The sequence below is a fragment of the Enhydra lutris genome, unplaced genomic scaffold (assembly GCF_002288905.1).
Source record: "Enhydra lutris kenyoni isolate GAN:26980312 unplaced genomic scaffold, ASM228890v2 scaffoldscaffold31, whole genome shotgun sequence".
NCBI lineage: Eukaryota > Metazoa > Chordata > Mammalia > Carnivora > Mustelidae > Enhydra > Enhydra lutris.
Window position 1 is genome coordinate 19,078,733 of NW_019154115.1, and position 18,097 is coordinate 19,096,829.

General features: G+C 39.8%; 1 protein-coding gene across 1 annotated transcript; it reads right to left on the minus strand.

The window, feature by feature from the left end:
* Window positions 1-1,221: 1,221 nt before the first annotated feature.
* On the minus strand, window positions 1,222-16,810 carry LOC111153262 (TIMELESS interacting protein). Its single transcript, XM_022512173.1, has 8 exons — window positions 16,756-16,810; window positions 13,926-14,066; window positions 13,723-13,801; window positions 13,225-13,300; window positions 9,241-9,363; window positions 8,950-9,013; window positions 4,112-4,318; window positions 1,222-1,771 (listed from the first exon to the last, which is right to left on the minus strand). The coding sequence occupies exons 2-8, from the start codon at window positions 14,056-14,058 to the stop codon at window positions 1,590-1,592; spliced, it is 864 nt and encodes a 287-aa protein (XP_022367881.1). The 5' UTR covers window positions 14,059-14,066; window positions 16,756-16,810; the 3' UTR covers window positions 1,222-1,589.
* Window positions 16,811-18,097: the final 1,287 nt, after the last annotated feature.

Here is an 18,097-nt window from a genome sequence, read left to right on the forward strand (position 1 = left end):
AGCTTTCAGATTAACTTTTCACATTGTCTTCAGGTAAGACTTAGTTCTGTCCACCTACTCACTTTAAAACTCCTATTTCATGGGACTCAAACGTCCCCCCCTGCTGTCCCCATACCAGTTGGGGATAAAGCACAGGGAATGGGGTGGAGGGCAGAGGTAAGGTCTGTTTCCTCAAACTTCCCCTTTCCACCCTCTCATTTTTCTGAGTACTCCTTGGATGGAGCTGCATTGGCCTTGCCCTTGTGGAAGACTTGTTACTTTGCCAGTGTATCCCACTCCTGGAAAAAAAACTTTTTAGTCCTCCACCAGGCCAGTCCCCAGCCAGCCAGAGGCCCCCTCACCCCAGCCCATATGTTCTTGTGCTCAACTTCTGGTTTTCAGCCCAACCATCCTTGTCACCCTCCATCACCAGCAGAAGTCAGCAGACCCGATAGCATTAAGAAGCCTGTGTGTCCCCACTTCAGAGATAAAAGCCACTTTAGCAGCATCACTGTGCCAGTCTCACACACACAGAGCAGCCTTCCCGTGGCACCTGGCTGGCTCGGTTGGTGAAACATGGGACTCTGGATCTCAGGGTTTTAAGTTTGAGCCCCACGTGTGTGTAGAGATTACTTTAAAAATTAAAATCTTAAAGAAGGAAAAAAAGCAACCTTCCCATCTCCTAGTTTGTAAAAACTAGCTTTGCCTTTCCTTGTTGCCCATTGGAATCTGCCATGAACTAGACAGACCTTTAAACTTGATTGTCAACGTGTCACTTCATCTGTAATTCACTCCTCCACCAGGCTGATAAACTCAGGCAGGAAAAACTCCAATGAGATCTTCTCACCATCTGGCCCTAATACTTCTAACTTCGTATTTGCCATTCCCAAGTCTTTCATATTTCCTAGGATTTCCATTTCTGTATCACTATTGAACATGTCCTTCCCCATCTTGTGTGGATCCTCCTAGGTGTTCTGTGTTCCCCATAATGCTTTGCAAGTTTCTCCCACTTGTCGGTAAGGTACCAAGGAGCATCTGAACTCCCTTAGAATGGACAGACGCAGGCCAGGCAATACAGCTGCCTGTCAGGTGACCCTTTTAAGTATTAAGTTTCTCCAAACACATGTAAACACATACAGAAACCTTAAACATTTTACCAAAAGTGTAAATTGACAGAACTAAATAGCAATAAGAAACTTTCATAAAGCCTCTAGAGACAGTCTATAAGATTTCTTTTTTTAATGGACGTTAATATTTATTATACATTTACATCTCAAAATCCCCAATTTAGTGAAAACGACATTCAGTGGCACTCTAGCAGCAGAAGGTGCTTCTTAACTACTAATCACTTTTATAAAGTCACATCTATATAAAAATAAACACTAAATAAATAGGCTCAACTAAAGAAACAAGTATAAATACAAATAATACAACATTTTAAACAGGAATCTGTGAAAGTCTTACTACATAAGAATTTTCACTCCAAGTAGACAAAATATATACTAATCTAAAACTTAGAGGGTAAGAAGTTAATAGATTTTCTCTTAGTTGAAGCCTATCCAATCTCAGTAACAGTTCTGGAGAAAGCATAAAGTTAATGATTATACATTTTAAAAGGAAGGGTCCAGTTGTGTTGTCTCTGTTTTTAATTCGTCGTCTTCACTTACAGTATTGGCAGCAGCGGCAGCAGCATGTGGACTATCTAGAATGTCTTTGTTAAATCCATCCAATGACTCCTCTTGATCCTCATCTGTATTAACCTCTTCAGTGGTCAGTGTGTTTATTAACAAGTCTAAAGGAGAAATCATCATTGCTACTCATTATAAGCGCCTGATCCAATCTTACCTGATAAATACAAATCTCTCCACAAACTTATCTCAATAGAAATGAAATCTATGATCACTTCCTTCCAATAGTCACTTGTATAGATGTATAAAGTTCATTCAAAAACGCAAGTCTTGAGGGGCGCCTGGGTGGCTCAGTGGGTTAAAGCCTCTGCTTTCAGCTCGGGTCATGGTCCCAGAGTCCTGGGATCGAGCCCCGCATCGGGCTCTCTGCTCAGCAGGGAATCTGCTTCCTCTCTCTCTGCCTGCCTCTCTGCCTACTTGGAATCTCTGTCTGTCAAATAAATAAATAAAATCTTTAAAAAAAAGAAAACAACAACAAAAAAAAACCGCAAGTCTTGAAAGGTACCAAACTCAAACTCTTGAATTGTACCCAAATGCAACTGTTCTCTTTCAAAAATCGCAGCTATGAGATGAAAATTTTTAAAAATCAAGTGCTCTTAACAGCTATACATCAAAGTGATCTCTAGCAAAGAAAATTTAGGATCCTTATTTCTATTTGGGCAAATTTTAAAGTCATACATTATAAATAGAAGATGGGCCTTAAAATGCTTTTTGCCAGGTATACTTTGATAATGACAGCAAAGGAACTGCCATCAATGATAGTTGGATCTTCATGTCATTTTTCACCTGGTAGTAATAAAATACCCATTTGTAAAGCTGAAGATTAAATTCATTTTTTTTTATTAAATTCATTTTAATTGGAAAGAATAACAATGTAGTCACATTAATTTTCACTTGTGAATTTCATAATATCTTGGGTGAATACTTGTTTTATAACATGGTATCTTCACTATTTAACCATAATTCTTATTTTTCCATTTCAAAAGGAAAACTACATTGGAAATGGAGAAAGACATACGCAGTGTGCTTCACTCAAAACCAATCTGGATTATTTTTAAATGTAGTTTTAATAATCTTGTCTAGTTTCCAAACTCACAGTCTGTTTAAAAACCGCAAATTTTAACAGTTTTAAAAAGAAGAGAATGTATCAGATAAGCAAACTGACAGCTAAGTGACACAATACAATAAAAATTAAGGACCTATTTAAGTCACAGCAAATGGCTCTAAAATCCTCAAAAGGTGCAGAAGGCATTTTATAGGTTTAGAAAAGTACCATAATAATTAATGTTCAAAGTTATGATCCTAAAGATAAAATATGGGGTCCCTGGGTGGCTCAGTTGGTTAAGTGTCTCCCTTTGGCTCAGGTCATGATCCTAGGGTCCTGGGATCCAGCCCCGAGTCGCAGCAGGAAGCCTACTTCTCCTCCTGCCCCTCCCCTCCTTATGTTCTCTCTCTCAAATAAATTTTTAAAATTTTTAGAATATCTGAGCTCAGCTCATTCTTTTTTTTTTTTTTTTTTTTTAATATTTATTTGACAGAGAGAGAGATCACAAGTAGGCAGAGAGGCAGGCAGAGAAGCAGGCAGAGAGGGGGGGGGAAGCGGGCCTCTTGCTGAGCAGAGAGCCCGATGTGGGGCTCGATCCCAGGACCGTGAGATCATAACCCTGGCCGAAGGCAGAGGCTTAACCTACTGAGCCACCCAGGTGCCCCAAATTTTTAAAATCTTTTAAAAGGGGGGGGCACCTGGGTGGCTCAGTGGGTTAAAACCTCTGCCTTGGGCTCAGGTCATGATCTCAGGGTCCTGGGATGGAGCCCTGCATCAGGCTATCTGCTCAGCAGGGAGCCTGCTTCCGCCTCTCTCTCTCTGTCTGCCTCTCTGCCTACTTGTGATCTCTGTCTGTCAAATAAATAAATAATCTTAAAAAAGGGGGGGGGGGCGCCTGGGTGGCTCAGTGGGTTGAAGCCTCTGCCTTCAGCTCAGGTCCTGGGATCCAGCCCCGCATCGGGCTTTCTCCTCAGCAGGGAGCCTGATTCCTCCTCTCTCTCTGCCTACTTGTGATCTCTGTCAAATAAATAAATAAAATGTTTTAAAAAAAATAAAATCTTAAAAAAAAAAAAGATAAAATATGTGTCACACACTTTAAGGAGTCAGGGAAGAAGAAAGATTCAGAATCAAGTTGAAGGGATTAAAATAATTTTTAAAGCAGTCCCCAGCTATCCAGAAAACCATCTTAGACTCATTTATTCTTTGAGGATTCCAGATAGCTCACATACACACACACACAGACACACGCGTGTGCTCTTTCTCAAATATATTTTAACTTAATACATCAGATTTTCCTATTCCTAGAGGCATTTTATCTTGCAGATAGTAGAAAAGTTAAAATTTCTAACATGCCCTTGATACATTAATGGTAGCACATAAAACCCAGCATAAAATTTACCATTTCCAAGGGACTGACTATTATTCAATAGCTTTGCCTGCCTTCTTTCCAAGGCCAGTTGTTTATTTCTCTCAATTCTCTGTTGTTGTTCTTCTGTTAGGCTTCTACTTGACTCAGAAGCAAAATTCTCACTTCCCAGTGAGTTTGTCGAGAAGGGATCTGATTGGGTAGCCGTTACATCATGGCCATGATTTTCTCCTTCTTCATCTGCAGTAGAAATGAAAGTTACTACATCTGTGGTTAGAAAAAGAGCTTAATGCAGCTATTAGTTAAAAGCCAGTTTAAAGTAACAAGGCGCCAGAACTGAAGAAATTGTTTCTTCAAATTGTTCTGGGAGAATGTTCTAAATACTGATGACCCTTGAACAACAGAGGAGTTAGGGATGCCGACCCCCAGCACAGTCAAAAATCCACAGAGAACTTCTGCCTCCCCAAAGCGTAACTACTAATAGCCGACTATTGACCACAATATGAATAACATAGTCAATTAACATATATTATCTATATTATATGTATATATATATACTGCACTTTCCAAGTAAGGTAGAGAACAGAAAATGTTATTAAAAGCATAAGGAAGAGAAAATACATTTACAGTACTGAACCATAAGAAATCTGTAAGTAGACCTGCTCAATTCAAACCCATGTTTTTCACGGGGTCACCTGTATGTGCTTGATTCAAGCAAGTAAAAGGAATACTTATGAATCATTCTAAAGAGACAAGTCAAATGGAAATACTAGTTTTAAAATATGTATAAACAGGGGCACCTGGGTGGCTCAGTGGGTTGAGCCTCTGCCTTCAGCCTAGGTCATGATCTCAGGGTCGTGGGATCAAGCCCTGCATCGTGCTCTCTGCTTGGCGGGGAGCCTGCTTTTCCCCACTCTCTCTCTCTGTCTACTTGTGATCCCTCTCTGTCAAATAAATAAAATCTTTAAAAAAAATTTTTTTTAAATAATTAAATTTTTTTTAAATAAAAAATTTTTTTTTAAAAAGCATGAATAGAAAGCAAAGTTCTTAGTTATGATTAGAAAATATTTTCTGAAAAAAAAATTTTTTTTCTGCTTGGGCTAATGAACTTAGAATCCAAACCATATTCTTGCTTTACATTAAACAAAAACATTAAAAAAAAATTTTAATAGCTTGCTATAGTGTCTATATAGCACAGTAATAATTTTATATAAGCTATTTTTTAATAGGGTAAAACTCAGACACAAAGTGAAAAAGGAGGGGTGCCTGGCTCAGGCGAAGCATGTGACTCTTGATCTCGGGGTTGAGTTGGAGACCCACACTGTGTGTAGAAATTACTTGAAAATAAAATCTTTTCCAAATAGTGAAAGAAAAATTTAAAGATCTATGGACAGATTTCCACATTAATTAAAAAACAAAACAAAACTGTGCTTTCTACATTAGGCCTAATAAATTCTTAAAGCCCTATATGCCAGTTATCTCCAAGTAGGATACCCCTAAAATGAACCACAATGGTATAGAAAGTAAATATTGGATCTTCCATTTTTATTTAAGGATTCAGAAAAACTGCTGAACTAACTTAAAGACAGGCAATGACAAACTGTCATTTATCCATATGACAGGTACAGTGTGCCCTGGATGCTACCTTAAAAGCAGACAGCTCCACGCTGCAGAAAGGCAGGAGAGGGGCACCTGGGTGGCTCAGTGGGTTAAGCCTCTGCCTTCGGCTCAGGTCATGATCCCAGGGTCCTGGGATCGAGCCCCACATCGGGCTCTCTGCTCTGCAGGGAGCCTGCTTCCTCCTCTCTCTCTCTCTGCCTGCCTCTCTGCTTACTCATGATCTGTCTGTCAAATAAATTAAAAAAAAAAATCTTAAAAAAATATATATTTAAAAAAAAAAGAAAAGAAAAAAGGTAGATGATAATTTGCTTGTGAACTTCAACAAGAATCCTTGCATTAGTGAATGGAATGGGAAAATGTTAAGTGCCATTAATGATACTCCACTTCTACTTGGATGAATCTTAGTAAGATAAAACTAAGATCTGTTGAGGGGAGACTGTATCTACCACACCTTCAAATCATCAATCAGGCTATCAGCCCAAAATTTTGGAGGAAAGAAAATATTCCAAAGAGCATTAAGTCATATTGTTCTCACTTTAAATCATGGTAATAATGTTCTAGTGAGAATTAAAATGTGCATTATTGGGAGCATGGGTGGCTCATTGGGTTAAGTGTCTGACTTTGGCTCAGGTGATGATCTCAGGGTCCTGGGATCAAGCCGCACATTAGGCTCCACACTAAGCAGGGAATCTGCTTCTCCCTCTTCCTCTGCCCCTCCCCCGGCTCATGCTCACTCATGCTCGCTCTCTCAAATAAAATCTTTTTTTTAAAAATGTGTTATTTATCAAGTAAGTAGTGCATGTATTATAAAAATAAATAAAATGCTCAAAACACTACTGTTGTAGTACCTTATCCAAAAGATCTGAAGACCATTCTCTTAGGATACAGAGAAGACAGATTCAACAACAAACAAGGCTGTGTGACAGAGGCCTCTTCTAAGTACCCAGTATTTTAGCAAGCCTATAATCCCATCAATAGTCCCATTAATTTATTGCCTCTGCACAAATGAGTCCCTCTCTCCAAAATCACTTTTGTCTGAACTCTCCTGCTTATCATTCAAAGTACTTGTGATTTGTCTTCTGTGAGGATTGCTTTCCCCTCCCCTGGGTAAAAGCAACTATGCTCTCCTTTACGCCTTACCCTGTGCCCTGTTTCTAATTTCAGCACCTATCAGAATGGAGGTGATGTTATATCTCACCCACTAGTCTGCTAGCCCATGAACCAAGGGATCTGATCTTATTCATCTTTTTTTTTTTTTAAAGATTTTATTTATTTATTTGACAGAGAGAGAGATCACAGGTAGGCAGAGAGGCAGGCGGGGGTGAGGGGCACAGGGGGAAGCAGGCTCCCTGCTGAGCAGAGAGCCCAGTGCAGGGCTTGATCCCAGGACCCTGAGATCATGACCTGAGCAGAAGGCAGAGGCTTAACCCACTGAGACACCCAGGCGCCCCTTATTCATCTTTATCCCTGAAACACTAGCACACACTATGCCCCTCAAAAACTCCTACCAAATGAACTACCTGACCCAGTGGTATGTGCTATGGAATTTAGTTACTAATTCCTTTCCATATACCAAATCCTATCCCACAGATACATAACCATATCTTACCAAAATATTAAATCTTGGATTATATGAATCACAATTTTTCATTTTTTTAAATTGGATTTCAGTTGATTAGTGTATTTTTTGAATTCTAACACTTCTTCCAAGACACTGGTAAAGAATAAAAATCATTTCAAAACTAAAAATGAATCAATCATTTTTAGTATTGATATCTCATTTTTCAAATGTATTTTCATAAAAGCTATTTAATGTTAAAAATCTTTTTTAAAGAGATTCTTTAAAAAAAATTTTTTTTATTAACATATAATTTATTATTTGCCCCAGGGGTACAGGTCTGTGAATCGTCAGGCTTACACACTTCAGAGCACTGACCACAGCACATACCCTCCCCAATGTCCATAACCCCAATCACCCTCTCCATACCCCCCCTACCCCCAGCAACCCTCAGTTTGTTTTGTGAGATTATGAGTCTCTTATGATTTGTCTCCCTCCCAATCATGTTTCATTTTTTCCTTCCCTACCCCCCAAATCCCCCACTTGCCTCTCAAATTCCTCCTATCAGAGAGATCATATGATAACAATTTTTCATTTTTAATAACTTATAAATAACTTGGGGGGATTCTACAGGGAGCCTGTATTTTCTACCACATCTATTAAAGGTTTAAAAAACAAAAATAAACATGTATGGAGCCATCGCACAGAGAATCTGATAACTATACAGACCCTGTCGGCAGGAACCATGTTTTGATGTGTGTGACTACCTATGGTCGCACTGTACAACTAACAAATGCAACCAGTACCAGGAACAGTCACACAGGTCTTACGGAAGACCTACAGAGATCTTCCTCAACTAAAAATGGGGTTACATCCTGATAAGCCCTCATCAGTTGATAGTAAGTCAAAATGGATTTAATATACCTTACCTACCTTAAACGTGCTCAGAACACTAACATTACCCTAGTTAGGCTAAATCATGCAACACAAAGACTGTTTTATAATACAGTATTGAATATCTCACGTAATTTATGGAATACTGTACTGAAAGTGGAAAACACAGTGGTTGTATGGGTACAAAATGGTTGTGAGTTTATTGGTGGTTTGCCCTCATGTGTGGCTGCTCCTGCCCCGCATCACAAGAGTATCACAGCACATATGCTAGCCTGGGGGGAAAAAAATCAAAATCTGAAATTCTAAGTATGGTTTCTAGTGAGTGTGTATCACTTCTGCACCATCATAAAGTCGAAGAATCATAAGCCAAACCACTGTTAAGTTGGGGACCATCTATGTACAGGATCTATACTCTTAAGAGAAATGTAAACTATTTCACCATCAAAGTATTCTAATTCCCCAGAGCCACTTTTAATGGTGTGTATGAATATGAACTAGTGTTATTTATTTTCATTAACCAAGCACTACAAAGGATAAATGGGGATCAGTTCCCAAAGGCTCAAGTTCTATAACTAAATATATTTCTACATCTCTCAATGGCACTGCAGGCATATCTTTAAGAAACAAGTGTCAAACAATATTCTAGATGTACCAAGGCATTTTAACTCAGTCCTATTTACTATAATTATGTCTACTCAATTACTCAATATAGATGAAGAATCCAGTGCTTAATCTACCCCTGCCCCAACCAGATCTATTTCTAACAGCGAAATTGTTATAAATAAACCTGTATTCTTACCATTATTGCTAATAAAATCTTCATGTAAAATAGGCAGGTCAAGTCGAATTCGCTTTAAACAGGTCTGAAAATAAAGAGATATTTTTACATTTTCATCAGGAACACTTGGGATAAAATGAGAATTTATTCAATTCTTAGTTTCAAAAAAGTTGTTCTTCAAATAACTATTTTTTTTCCTACCATGACAGATTTCAAAATAAAAACACCAAACAGTGACTTAGCCTCAAATAAAATCCATCCTTGGCACTATTTAGCATCATGAATGATATTCATAATAATCTCAACACCTACCTGAACTTCCTTTTTACTTCCCAGGTATTCAACTCTGTCAATAAAATCCTCAAATTGCAGCTTAGGGAATAGCCTATGTGCCCAATGCTCCATGTGTCTGATTAGCGTTTTCAAGTCTTCAGCCTGGCACATAAAAATAAAAATGCTAAATAGAAGACTCATTCTCAGAACTAACCTTGTCAGCAGATTTCAGAATTGAATAGTAATGCCAAAGTCACTGGTGTCATTTTATATTTATAAGGTTAAGAAACTTTTTTTTTTTTAAAGATTTTATTTATTTCACAGAGAGAGAGATCACAAGTAGGCAGAGAAGCAGGCAGACAGAGGAGGAAGCAGGCAGACAGAGGGGGAAGCAGGCTCCCTGCTGAGCAGAGAGCCAGACATGGGGCTCGATCCCAGGACCCTGAGATCATGACCTGAGCTGAAGGCAGAGGCTTAAACCACTGAGCCACCCAGGCACCCCAAGGTTAAGAAACTTCTGAAGAAACTTTAAGAAGAGGAAATATTCATTGAGTTTAAGAGGACTGCAGTCTAAAAGAGCACTGGATATAGATTAAAAAAAAAAAACAAAAAACAGTACAAAAACATGATAAAAGTTAAAAGATAATCATATATCTTTTTAACAACGAATTTATTTATTTATTAGAGAGAGAGAGAGAGAGCCCACAAGAGAGCACAAGCGGGGGAGGGGGGCAGCAGAGGGAGAGGGATAAGCAGGATCCCTGCTGATCAGGTAGCCTGATGCAGGGCTCGATCCCAGGATTCAGGGATCATAACTTGAGCTGAAGGCAGATGGATATCATGTACCTTTTCAGAACTGTAAAGGAATATGTGAAAATAAGCTTTAATAAAATACGTCAAGATATCTTTTAGGAATAATTAAACAAAATGACAGGTCCCTAAATCATACATAGAGAACAAAGCATCGAGAATTCAAAACTACAAAAATATATTCAGAAATCCCAAGGTAAGTACAAAGACTAGCAACAACAGTTAAAATGTTCTCAGGGCACAATTCCTCTTTATATATGAAATTTTAATTTAACATTTAAATTTTTTAAAATGAAAATGAAAAACAAAGTTTAATAAACTGGACTAAGGAATAACAAAATTGCAAATTCCTGGTTTTAATGTAAAATATTTTATTCTTCTCTTAATAGGATTTTAAAGATTTATTTACTTATTTTTGAGACAGTGTATGTGAGAGAGGACGCTTGCACACATGAGTGGGGAGAAGGGCAGGGGAGTAGAAATCCCCAAGCAGACTCCCCAATGAGCACAGGGCCAGAGGTGGGGCTCCCTCGATCTCACAACCCTGAGATCACGACCTGACTGGAAAGCAAGAGTGAGACACTCTTAACCGACTAAGCCACCCAGGTGTCCCTTAACAATATTTTAAAACAGAATAGTCAAGGGGTGCAGGTGGCTCAGTTGACTCAGGTCATGACCTCAGGATCATGGGATGGAGTCCCACACTGGGCTCTCTGCTCAGCAGGGAGTCTTCTTCTCTGCCTCTGCTTCTCCCCCTAGTTATGTGTTCTCTTTCTCTCAAATAAATAGTAATAATAAAAAAAAAAATAGAACTGTCAAAAGCACAGGCTCTGGATCACACTGTATAGAATCAAATCTCAATCCTGCTACCTAATAGCTCTGTGACTTTAAGCAAATCACTCTACTGCTGTGCCTTCTTTTTCACGTTAAGAGAATATTTTATACACTTTGTAGGGTTATGAGAAATAAGTAATACAAGTAAAGTGCCTGATACAAAGTATACAGTCAAATACTGGCTACTTTCCTGTTATCTGATCTTGTCTAAGAAGGCAATGGTCAACCGACCAGTAACTAAACATGTAATACCAACAGCATTGTGTTTGCAGCACATACATTAAAGTAATACAGAGAGTATGTGTTTTCCTTCTCGTTCTGATAATAAAGGTAAGTTATTTGTTCGTATTTAACTCAATCACCTAAGATTATTTTCTAATTGTTGGGGGGTAGCTGGTCAGTCACCTCACAATATCATGTTAGACCTAAGGGTCACAAGAGAAACACCTAAATACACCTAAATATGTCCTAAGTCACACATGGAGAAAAAAGCAGCGAGGATTCAACTCTGTGACAAAACAGGAAGAATTTCCAAGGGCAAAGCACAGAAGACTAAACAGCATAAACTCCTGGAGCTCACCCTCACCCAGTGAAGAAACACAAAATTTGTATCCTTCATATAAACTCATTTATTTTAATAAAGTACTTAGTATGAAAATGGTGAGGACTTCATTAAAGTCAAAGCACCAATTTATCCTTACAGCCTGAAAATTTCAACAAGGGCAATGAATTAACTGGGATGGTTTTGTGTTTTGTTTTGGGTTTTTTTTGGTCTTTTTAGGTAAGCTTTACACCCAACATGGGGCTTTAACTCACAACCCCAAGACTGAGTCTCATGCTCCACTAACTGAGCCAGCTAGGTGTCCCTCTTTTTTTTTGAGATGGGTATGCTTTTAAAATATCCTGATTTACATTTAGTTTTCTGGCAAAATAGGACAGACTTCTATTCTCTCTTCCCATCCACTGAAGCTGAGCAAAGGTACTACAATTTTTCAGCCTCCCAGCTTTAAAATCTTGGGTTTTTTTGTTTTTAATTTTTTTTTTTTTAAAGTAAGCTCTACATACAATGTGGGGCTCGTATTCACGACCCCAAGATCAGGAGTTACACGTTCTACCAACTAAGCAAGCTGGGCACTCCTCCTGGGATTATTTTTTTACTTCTTTTTACGTCCTTATATCCAACTGCCTATAAGTACTATATGTTGTTTATGTCTCTACTACTACCCTATCAGGCTATCTTGACCTTGTTCATCTTCACCCTGGTAGTGCGACAGTATCTGAATTGTCCTCTGCTTCCAGTCTCTTCCCTCTTTCCCATTATCCTGCATACCACACTAAGATGGTGCTCACTGTTACATTAACAGTACTCTAGCCGGACTATGAAAGGGGAAGTCTTAACTTGGCTTTGGACACTTAAACCTCTAAAATTCCTGGCACCTGGGTGGCTCAGTCACTTAAGCGTCTGCCCTCAGCTCAGGTCATGGTCCTGAGATGGAGCCCCACATCGAGCTCCCTTATCAGTGGGGAGTCTTCTTCTGCCGCTCCCCCTGCTTATGCTTGCTCTCTGTCAAATAAATAAATAAAATCTTTAAAAGAATTCTAAAATCTCATTTCCTTAACTAGATAATGGGACCAACAAACCTACCCCACAGGTTTGAGAATTAAAGAATATATTTGAAAATACTTCATGAACTGCAAAGCTCTATAAAGATATCTGCAAAAAATTATATCTACACTCTACATTATTCAAAGATAAGAGACTTTTAGGGGTGCCTGTGTAGCTCAGTCAGTTAAGCTATGACTCAATCTCAGCCCAGGTCTCAATCTCAAGGTCATGAGTTCAAGCCCCATATTGGGGGCTCCCAATTAAAAAAAAAGAGAGATAAGAGACTTATCTTTAAAAAAAAGAGAGAGATAAGAGACTTTTAAAATATACACTTAGACAGTGATCAACAGTTCTTAAATGTCTTCATTTTTCAACTTAAATGATGCCTATTATGAATTAGACACATATGACAAGATATGTGTCATATCTTGGGGACATGTAACTGATACAAGTCAAGGCCTTGCTCTCCTGAAGCCTAAAATTGCTCTTTCAGGTGACTAAGTCAATTTCATTCCTAGGAATTATAAAGTACAAACTCAAAACTTACAGATTTAGATGTGATTTTCCAAAGCCATAGAGTGGCAAAAATGAGACTATAAGACTTGTTTTCTGACTCTTAAAGCAGTGCCCTTTCCACTACATCTTAGCTTCTCAAGAGATATGATAAAAGACAGTATCTGTGAAACATTCTAAGATTCCTCAGAACATGATAATGGGCCCACAGTTCTAACGATATTCAAAAGAACAAAGAATAAAAATCAGACAATTCTTACCTCATGACCTTTACCTTTGAATTTCACCTTATCAAACACATGCCTTAATGCTGGAAGCCCTCTCTCTGAAATTAATCTATGAAGAGAAATATGTTCTTAATTTCAAGTTTTCTAGAACCACCAAGGCCAAAGCAAAACCATTATTATCCACTGAACTGAAAAACAAAAGTGCCTGGCTGGCTCAGTCAGCTAAACATCCAACTCTTGATTTCAGCTCAGGTGATGATCTCAAGGTCCTAAGATCAAGCCCTACAGTGGGATCCATGCTCAGTGGGGAATCTGCTTGAGAGTCTCTCTCTCCCATTCCCTCTGCACCCCCATCACTCTCTCAAATAAATAAATAAATAAATAAATCTTTTTTTTTTTTTTAAAGGACAAATAACTAAACTCCAAATCATACCAACTGAAAGTTTTTTATATAAGGAGTAAAAAACAACGTGAAAGGAAAAAAAAAAAAAAAAGGAAAGAAAGAAATGTTTAGGGAAATAGTAAATGTACCTCTGAGCATCCAGCTTGGGTATATTCCGTTTAACTGTTCTCTTTGGAGGTACAGGAACAGGTACTCCTCTCCCTGACTCTGGTGAAATATACCAAGATTTAATATTACTTAAATAATTTAAGCCTCATTTATAAAACATATCATTTCTATGCTAATAGATGGATAACTGAACACAGGCACTTTCTTGGAACTCTATAAAGACCTTCATCAGGTTCAGTTCCTTCACCATCTTCTCTCTGTGGAGAGGCTGGAGGTGGAAAAGGAGGAAAAGTTTCATCTTCTACATGCTCATAATCTGGTAGGTCAATCAAGCCATTCTCCTGTGGCTCCAGCATCTTCTCCTCTACAGGAAAGAAAAAATAAGCACGTTTATTCATCCAAGTAGTCTCCCTATTACACAGTTAAGTTCTACCTGCAGCAAAATGCATGTGTTTCCATCAGTTAAACACATCATAAAAAGAAGTGGAGACTGGTTACAGGGAAAAAACTACTGGTTAGAAATCAGAAGTGAGTTCTAACATAGACCCTATCACCCAATAACTGCATGATTTTCAGCAAATCATCTTCCCTCAACTGTTGAGTCTCCCTTCAGAGGGCTTCAAACTATGGTTCAAATGGGTGTGAAAGAGGCGGGGTTCAGGTACCTCATCCCCACTTTAAACAGAGCAGCTTTTAAAAAATCTGTTTACATATTCATCTTTTAGTTAAGGTTTCCTGTGACAGAAGGGAAATAATCCTAAGGCTGATAAATTGAAAGAACCCTTTTCAGTGCCATCAAACTTGACATCTAACACTTTTGATCAGTTCCTTTCTCCTTTTTCTGGAAAGGTATTTTTGTTGGTTTCTGAAACACAGCACTTACTTAGTTTCCTCCCTTTCTGAACACTGCTCCTAGATCTTCTGTGCAGATTCATCTTCCCCTAACCTGGTCAGTAGGTATTCAAGACTCCATCCCAGGCCCTCTTCACTTGTTTATGTGCATGGTTTTAATAATCATTGCTAGATGAATATTTATCTCTAGTTTTTTATCTCTACTCTAGGCATCAAATCTGAGCTCCAGATCCTACATCTCCTTTTACAGCTAGCTCTTCAATTTCTCAAAGGCAACTATATCATCTCATGTACAAAACCAAACTTCTAAATTTTCCCAATTCAGTGAGTGACATCTATCCATCCATGCAGGTAAGAGAACTGTAAATCATCCCTGATACCTCCTTCCCCATCCATCCTATTTATCCTGTCCATTTTACTTCCTAAGCATCAGTTAAGTCTTTCCATTTCTCCCTATCTCCACAACCACTTCCTAACATTCCTTCTTTTCGTTACTCCATTACTCATAACCACTTTTGCCTTTTTCAAACCATTCTCCATACTATACCTAGACTAAGGCTCTGGAAATGTAAAGCCAATCACATTACCACTTAGCTTAAATATTTCAATGGGTTCCTACTGCTCTTGGGCTAATGAGAAAACACCAAAGCTCTGCTTGGTTTGGCACCTTCCTACTTCTCCAGCCTCACTTCAAACAACTCTTCATGCTCTTTTCTTTATCTTGAAAGAGCCATATCCCTCAGGCCATGGGAATGGGAAAAATGGGAAAAAATGGGGAAAAAGTCCATTGCTAAGGTTGTTTCCTATCTTGAAGGCTCTTCCCAGACTCCTTGTCTCTTTCAGATCTCAACTCTCACCTCCTCAGATAAGTCTACCCCAATGTCCCTGAAGTAAATCTCCTGTAATAAGCATTCAAAGTACCAAGTACCAATTTCATGGCACTTATCCAGTTTCAATATTATTTTCCATTTCTGTGATTATTTGACTAATGTTTGTCTTCCATACTAGACTGCAGCTCTAAACAGGCAAAAACCAGGTGAGTCTCTTTGTGCTCCACCACTGTATCCCCAAAGCTGGTATACAGCAGGGGCTCCACAAATATCTATTGAATGAAGGAATAAAGATTCCAAAGCTTCCCTCAAACTGTAAAACTACTAGAGCTAAATGATCCCTAAAATCTCTCCAATTCTAAATTTCCATGACCACAGATCCAAAAAAACCCAAAAAAACCAAAAAACCAACGTATCAACTCCTGATGATGACCCACCTTTTATCTTCAAGTAAGGCTCAATAACCATAGATTTTCCAAAATTGGAAAGGCAGTCAGAGGTTATATAATCTAAAGTGGCTTCCTAGCTACAGTAAGTATAGTCAGGTTAAGTTTGATCCTAGTCAAGTTTCTTTGGGAAGAAATGGGGTTCACACTTTTGAGAACAGGGAGCCGTGAGTTTGATGGCAGGGCACAAACTATATTAAGTGTAGCAAGACGCAGCGTAAGGAATTGGCCAAGCTTGGGGGTGGCGTTTGTCAGTAAACTGGTTGTGAATAAGGCTGCTCTCTGGTCTTTCACTTCTTGACGGTGGTTGCATACTGTTTTTAGACACTGATGAAATTCTAATTCTCTTAGCTTCCCCGCTCTGGTCCTCAAACTCTCAAAGTCAAGGTAACAACGAAATTTAATATCCAAACTCCAATTCGTCCCCAGACCCTTAAGGGATCCAATGTCCAACTTCATCCAAATTATCAAAACAGGAGCCCGTATCGAAAGGGGATGACTCCATGTCCTCCTTTGCCAGCCACCCTATCTCCCTTCTCCACCCTACCATCCCCGCTGCCCTAGTCTCCCTTCAACTTCATTCATCCATTCATCCCACATTTACAGGACGCCTTCTATGTCTAGAAGCGCCCGGACAGAAAGTAGCCCGGGACGTAGAGGTGGACTGACGACGCACATTCCCTCCCGCTACAGGGTTGAGTTCGGCAAGAGGCGGACCCGAAAGAGAAACGACAGGGAGAAGTGCCCGCCCTCTTCCCCACAGGTCGCGGCCTCTCCAGTCCCCCTCTGCCCAGGTCCGTCGCAGTCTTCTCCTCCAACCTCCACACTCCTACCCCGCGACGCCCCAGCACCCCTGCCCTCCCGGCCCCCTCGCTCGACCACGGCTCCCCACAGGCCCTCCACTGGCCCGCGTGCCGGCTCTCACCTCACGCTTGCTGCGGCGACCACAGCGCGGGGTTAGACGCGGGCCCCAAACCGCGTTGATCGCGAGACTCTGGAGATCGCGCCGCGAGAAGAAGCCTCCGAGTTTGGCGCCAAATCTGCGCAGGGCTTGGGCGGAGCCCGCGGGACCCGCCTACCCGCCCTCCCCAGGTGTCGCCCGCCGGCGTTCGTCCCTGCCTTTCCGGGGTCCAGCTTTTCCAGGGTCCCGCCTTTCCACCGCGCCGCGCCCGCAGCTTCCGCCCTCCGGAATTCTTTAGAGGAGGTGGACTTTACTTACTTCAAGCTCATTATTTGTTACTCTCTAGGCAGTTGAGAGTTTCGGGAGAGGTTTGTTTTCTAGAAAACTGGCTTGTGGACGGAGCAGAGAGAATAGGGCCGAAAGAATTTGGTAAGAAACTACCGATTCTTCAGAGTTAATAACAATTCCTTGAACACTGAGTTTTATTGTTTATTGAATAATGAGCTGAGAAAAGAGGTGGTAAAGAGTTAAATAATACATTATATGTTAACTTAAAAATGGGAAAAAAGGAGTTATGACAAAATGTAAAACATTTTACAAAAAATGTAAAAAATTGCCTTTTTTATTTATTTTTTTTAAAGATTTTATTTGTTTATTTGACAGACAGAGATCACAAGTAGACAGAGAGGCAGGCAGAGAGAGCGAGGGAAGCAGGCTCCCTGCTGAGCAGAGAGTCCGACGCGGGGCTGGATCCCAGGACCCTGGGATGATGACCTGAGCCGAAGGCAGGGGCTTAACCCACTGAGCCACCCAGGCACCCTTAATTTTTATTTTTATTATTATTATTTTTTTAAGTGAGTTAAGGGGCCCCTGACTGGCCCAATTCATAGGGCATGCGACTCTTGATCTCAGGGTAGTTAAGTTCAAACCCCACTTGGTAGAGTTTACTTAAAAAAAGTGAGTCCAAATATATTCGTATTTACTTCTATTCCCGCACATACACACAAGTGAGGAAAATAAATATATAACTAATACCTGTGGGGATGGGAACTGGGCATATGACGTGAGGTAGGTTGGGGACTTAACTCTGTACCTTTTTTTTTCAAGTAAGCTTTAGCCCAAAATGGGGTCTGAACTCATGACCCTGAGATCAAGAATCACTCTACCTACTGAACCAGCCAGGAGCCGCTGTACCTTTCTTTTTTTTTTTTTAAGATTTTATTTATTCATTTGACACACAGAGAGAGAAATCACAAGTAGTCAGAGAGGCAGGCAGAGAGAGAGGGGGAAGCAGGCTCTCCGATGAGCAGAGAGCCCGACGGGGGACTCGATCCCAGGACCCCAAGATCATGACCCCAGCTGAAGG

Bases quoted from the DNA above. Each gene is read 5' to 3' on its own strand.
- LOC111153262 (XM_022512173.1), bottom strand. From the start codon at position 14,058: ATGCTGGAGCCACAGGAGAATGGCTTGATTGACCTACCAGATTATGAG. The intron at 13,301-13,722 runs GTACATTTACTA...TTCTCTTCATAG, and splicing joins CCCAAGCTGGATGCTCAGAG to ATTAATTTCAGAGAGAGGGC. The intron at 4,319-8,949 runs GTAAGAATACAG...TTTCTACTGCAG, and splicing joins AGATTTTATTAGCAATAATG to ATGAAGAAGGAGAAAATCAT.